The sequence below is a fragment of the Littorina saxatilis genome, linkage group LG1, assembly GCF_037325665.1.
Source record: "Littorina saxatilis isolate snail1 linkage group LG1, US_GU_Lsax_2.0, whole genome shotgun sequence".
NCBI lineage: Eukaryota > Metazoa > Mollusca > Gastropoda > Littorinimorpha > Littorinidae > Littorina > Littorina saxatilis.
The window spans coordinates 74,052,090-74,058,402 of NC_090245.1; the positions used below are offsets into that span (position 1 = coordinate 74,052,090).

Sequence of the window (6,313 nt, forward strand, 5' to 3'; positions counted from 1 at the left end):
GGAACATGAGATTTATTTACCAGGTGTTTGTGAATGAAAACTCGTGAAAATGATGACAATATCTTTTATTTTAGTTTAAGGCCAACAGATTGACTACATGTTTTAATATCGCTTCACGTAAATCTGAATTAACTTCCTCTAGTTAACAGTTACATTTTAAAAGGCTGCAATGATGTATAAAGTAGGCTATATCATGGCGAAGTGCCCAACTAAACTTGGCCAAACAATTATTGCAAAAAACATCGCACCCAAATTAAAGCACTAATTTCAATGTCATTTCATTAAAACTGTATAATTATGCCAGTTAAGGCCGTTCATTTAAGTATCAGGATCACCTTTTGGATTAAAGATTTCTTTTACAGGGATCACGTGACAAGAGCGGTGAAAAACGGGACTTTTTTGCGTCATTTTTAGGGGTATCGTGACAAAAAAAGCTGCACTTTAGCAATGACTTGTTGGATTGCCTTGAAACTTTCAGAATAATTTACCAACATACATAGAAATGTGTCTTTGTATTTGTATAACGCATCTAAATTAAGAGAAGTTTTTATCTCAGTAAAATGCCGTGTAATGTATGTATTAATCTATATGATTGTACGATTATCTTTTATGTTTCCTTTTTTGCACCTGATGAGTTCAATTATATGCAGTGTTAACCTTTTGTTCACACCCCTTCATAAGGGGCAATGGCATAATGAATACTGACTGTCTGCGTCTGCGTTTCTCTCTCTCTCTCTCTCTCTCTCTCTCTCTCTCTCTCTCTCTCTCTCTCTCTCTCTCTCTCTCTCTCTCTCTCTCTCTCTACCAGAAAGCACCCCTTATTCTCGCGACGCGCCGCCCGAATACAAGCGTTCACTGATCATGCCGTTGTCAGCACGCCGCCAGAATCCGTGCGTAAGGTGCGTGAGTCGCTTCGCCTCACACCGCCTTAATAGTAGCGTTGGAAGTGGAAAATACCACGCTGGGGATTTTCCATACGAAAACCCACGTCATAGGTTCAGAGGTCGGCTGCATTACCATACGCGACAAATAACTCCCAGAACAGTTGATTTCATTGGTTAGTTTGGATACTACAGGTCATTGACGGGACCAACCCATGCCTTAGTTTCATATTTAGGATTCCAAAATGTCGCGAGTTGTCAGTGTTGTTGCGAAGCGAAGCGGCGTGCAGAAGGAAGGTAGTGACTGTGTGTGCATGAAACAGTGGTGTTGTGATAGATGGATAAGTGAGTGATGAGGGTGAATGAGCTATTAGCCAAATCAAGAGCTCGAGGTGTCAATGCTACTTTGGCCAAAACCCAATGCAAGCGGACGGACGCGATTCTGGTGCCGGGAATGTTCCGGCTGTGGCCACATGGCTGTGGCGCTTTGTGTTGATCCGTGCTTCGAAGTGTGGCACACAAAGAAGGATGTTCTCCGTGCATAAACCGAGTTCTAAACAAGTCATTTATACAAAAACTGTAAATACTGTGACAGCAAGTGTTTCTTTTCTTCTATGGATAAAACCCAACGCAATGGGACTCGATTCTGGTGCCTGGAATGTGGTGTGGCGTTTTGCGTTGAGCTGTGCTCTGTGGCACTGTAAATACTGTGACAGCAAGTGTTTCTTTTCTTCTACATGGATATATTCATCATAGTCATCACCCAGTCATCTCATTGTATCATTCAGGTTAGTAAATTCTTTTTTGAGTATTCACTAACAACATTTTGTGCATATTTTCAAACATGTCTGTAGTATTTATGTGGTGCCTCTGGACTTTTTTTTATTTAAATTGTTGACATTTTCAATAGCATACCACACAAACACAACAAGCCTTTTGACAAATACAAAGTACATTTCTGAAACAATGAAAGATCTTTCTTTAATTGTGTGCAAAAAGTAAGTCTCCACATGTACTAGTTTTTTTACAATATTTTTTTCAAAATACAATATTTTTTTCAAAATTTTCAAATTTTGGTTGTCAGCAGGCTATTTATTGACATTTTCAATAGCATACCACACAAACACAACAAGCCTTTTGACAAATACAAAGTACATTTCTGAAACAATGAAAAATCTTTCTTTAATTGTGTGCAAAAAGTAAATCCCCACATGTACTAGTTTTTTTACAATATTTTTTTCAAAATACAATATTTTTTTCAAAATGTCCCAATTTTGGTTGTCAGCAGGCTATTTATATGCTTTGGCGCATGCGTTCTGAGTGTATAGTCATGTCATAGGGTGGACGTGTTGAAAGAGCAGAACACTGATCCCAAAGAGCAGGTTAAATCACACAAGGTATTAGGAATCGTAGTTGACCAGGAGCTTCGGTGGAATGTACATATCAATAATATTTGCAAAAAGCTCTCCAAAAATCTGTATCTTTTATCCAGATTAAAACCCTTTGTAGAAGCGGAAGGTCTAAAAATGTTTTTTGTGGCACACTGCCAATCTTTTATCAATTATGCGTCCACTGTATGGTGCGGTGCGAGCGAAAATCTGCTTAAAAAATTAAATTCCCTGCACAGAAGAGGGGCAAAGCTAATTGTTACTAACCCGTATCTGTCAACGTCAGAAAAGCTTAAAGCTGCTAGTTTACTTCCACTGCAGGAGCAGTTTGACTATAACATTGCAGTGTTAATGTACAAGGCACTCCATGGGCTAGCACCACCATACTTGAATGCATTCATAACCGAGGCTCCTGAGAGATACGGATCAGATAAATATCTACTACCAAGGACCCGTGTAGATCTATATAAAACTAGTTTTGCCTTTGCTGGGCCGTCAAGGTGGAACTCTCTTCCTTCGAATGTTAAAACTAGCAAATCTGTAAATATTTTTAAATCTTCTTTAAAAAAAAACCCATCTAAACTGTTCTCTGTAAGTACACACCCGCGGTGACATAATCATGTGAATCTTACAGTTCTGTCTAATGTATACTATAATAATATTACTATATAATTATTTTCACGTCATATTACATACTCATAGCATATAGTATTGATATTGTTTTACTTCGTATAATTATTAGATTTTGTGTTTCGTGTGGCCGTGGTGCTTATGCTTATTTACTGTACATTTACATGTTATGCCTATATGAATTCATTATATGTTGTTTATATGCGTGCGGATGTGTTAGTGTGAATGTAAAGGGCACGTTGTAAGATTAGGCCCTTGGCTTAAAATGTTTACCCTTTATGTCAATAAAATGTTCTAAGTCTAAGTCTAAGTCTCTCTCTCTCTCTCTCTCTCTCTCTCTCTCTCTCTCTCTCTCTCTCTCTCTCTCTCTCTCTCTCTCTCTCTCTCTCTCTCTCTCTCTCTCTCTCTCTCTCTCTCTCTCTCTCTCTCTCTCTCTCTCTCACTGACTTCTTCTTCTTGGCGTTCGCAATCTCTCTCACTGACTAAAATGAATCACACATACCAGGAAGCAGTATCTTGGCAAAGGATTGACACCTTGGTCCCGCCACTGCTGGCACTTTTCACGCAGAATCAGCAACAGTAAGAGCTTGCGGCGGATCGAGGTTCCGAGACTTCGGACTGTTGAAAACAGCAAAAACAGATATGTGCTATCACATAATGAGCCTAAAACGTGAGGAGAATGAAGAAAGTAGGTGGGGAGAAACATCAGGTTAGATGAGATGAGATATGTCTTGAACATCAAAGATTACCCAAGGTGGTGGCATAAGTATACCTTAGTGCTACGTTTCAACAACAAAGGGATAGATACTGAGGCGAGCACAGACACAGACACATAGACAGACAGACAGACACAGGCAGACAGACAGACTACGAGCGCGGATAGAGACGATACCATACACACACACACACACACACACACACACATACACACACACACACACTCAAACACACACACACTCACACATAAACACACATACATACACACACAACCGTCCAGAATTACACACACAGACGGACAGTCAGACAGATACACACACACACACACACACACACACACACACACACACACACACACACACACACACACACACACACACACACACACACACACACACACACACACACAAACACATATGTGCAAGAAAAAAATTAATCCTACCTTTTGACGCAGCATTAATCTCAGAAAATCGACACTGTGACAAGAGAGTAATTCCAACGAGCGCAATGATGAGGTTCATTTTGAACACCGTCATCTTGCTGTATCACTACCAAACGGAGTGCAGGAGTTTTCACTTATCCAGACCAGTTTGTGTCTCCTGGGCGTTGTGAATCTCATTCGTTCTAGACAGGTCATTTCAGCGAGTCTAAAATTGGGTCCCTAACATTGCGGCTTCGCGTTGTAGAGCGGAGAGTTTGTGTGTGTGTGTATGTGTGTGTGTGTGTGTGTGTGTGTGTGTGTGTGTGTGTGTGTGTGTGTGTGTGTGTGTGTGTGTGTGTGTGTGTGTGTGAGATAGAGAGAGAGAGAGAAAGAGAGAGACGAGAGCGAGCGAGAGAGAGAGAGGGAGAGGGAGAGAAAGAGAGACAGAGACAGAGAGAGTGAGAGAGAGGGACAGATACAGAGTGAGAATGAGAGAGAGACAAACAGAGAGACAGAGAGAAAGACAGATAGATAAACACAGACAGTACAGACAGTGTTTGTTTTTCTTTCTTTTTTTCCTTCTACAAATTAAGGATTTTGAAATCAGTATTGCCTTGCCTTTGCTACGTTACTGAATCAATCATAACAACATTGTACATACTGCTCGATTATCAGCGCCTCTAATAACGCGATCGTGCAGTTCTGGTTGCAATTATAATGCGCTGATGTTTAAAACTGCAGCAGCGAAAAGGATTCACAGGATCACGGGGGATAACCGGTCAAAGGCCGAGCGGAAGCCGAAGGCGGCGCCTGACACGTGTGAAGGCAAGTTTTATCTGTTTTCTAGGTATTGTTTGATTTATGTCGGGATTTAAGGTAAGCTACTGATTCAGCGATGACTAAATTTCAGTGTTTCTCGGTGCATAAAAAGTCAGGGAGCGATTGATATTTTCCCGTAAATAGCCTTCAAAGCTGAAAATGTTGGCGATCGAGCACCGGGAATGGCTGTTCGATGGGTTTTGCAAGTAGAAATGTGCTTTATTTCACCAAATAAGCTCGTATTTGGTATGGGTACGGGATTCTAGAGGACGAAGGAGTCATAAGAGGTGCAAAGAAGTGCTATATGAGAGTAGAATAAATCTTCCGAGCCAGTAGACAAGAGAAGGTCATATTTGAGAGATGCGCATAGGCGGAGCTTTCCGACAAGCGAATGATACAGCAGATTAATCATTCGTTTTGATCAGAAACATAGTCTCTAGTTTTTATGAATGAGTCTTTTAATTAAAACAATCACGAGAACTCTCTCGCTTACCCTTAAATCTTTATCCTTGTAAAATAAATTTCTCTCTCTCTCATAGTTTCTTTTTGGCCTGTTGGCAAGTCTTCTCTCACTTGTTGAAATGATAGAAAACTGTTGATAACACATGGTACCCGGGGGGGGGGGGGGGGGTGAGTGAGCGCAAGGGCAGCTGATGGCGGTGCCATTTGATGTCTGATTCGATCGCGGGGATGCATCGGCCGTAGTTCGGGGGTGGGGGGGGGGGGGGGGGGGTAGTAGCAGCAGATGTTGCCAGCATCGTTTTGCGCTCTGTGTCTCTGCCCGGGTTTGGGGAGGGGGTGGGGGAGCTATTAGCGGATTCTCCTTCATGTCTACTCACCGGGGAGGGGGAGGGGTGTGTCACGGCAAGGATTTGTACGCCTTGAAAGAAAGGGAGAGAGGGCAGCCGCGGACTCTGCCGCTGGTAACTTTGCTGGCCAGCCGACTAAAGAGGAAACTCTCCAAAGTCAATGGCAGCATAGTACTGTAGCACCAAAAGTAAAATTACTCATTTCATTGATGTCTTATACAAGCACATGTTAAGACAAGCAATTGTAATATACCTGTGAGTCTTAGTAATATCCACATATTATACATTTACTAAAATCTCCAGAAGTTACAAATATCTGTGATAATATACTGTAAATGTATGTGCATTTCCTGTAGCCGTTTCTGTTTGTTTTTAGATCATGCAGAAAAATGTTTTTTACAAGGAGCAAGATCCGAGAAAACCACCGGCAAATACACCCTGGTGCATTCTCTGCAGTCAGGCAAACCTGACGCCCACAAGAAGTGGACATACATGTTTGAAAAAACAACAACACACTTGTGGGTTGAATTAGATCCTTTGTGTTGCAGTTACAGAAGTAAATATTTCTTTTGGATAATTTTCCTGATTGCATAACAGCCTCAAACGTTAGAAATAGTCATAGTTGTGCGTTTATATAGGTAATTCCGC

General features: G+C 41.3%; 1 protein-coding gene across 1 annotated transcript in view; it reads right to left on the reverse strand.

Moving 5' to 3' along the window:
- Positions 1-4,228, reverse strand: part of LOC138958414 (uncharacterized) — a 5,906-nt gene extending 1,678 nt beyond the window's left edge. The window contains exons 1-2 of the mRNA XM_070329557.1: positions 4,059-4,228; positions 3,402-3,517 (exon numbers count right to left, since the gene is read on the reverse strand). Coding sequence (XP_070185658.1) covers positions 3,402-3,517; positions 4,059-4,152 — 210 coding nt within the window. The 5' untranslated portion in view covers positions 4,153-4,228. The remainder of the gene's footprint in view (positions 1-3,401; positions 3,518-4,058) is intronic.
- Between the last annotated feature and the right edge of the window lie 2,085 nt (positions 4,229-6,313).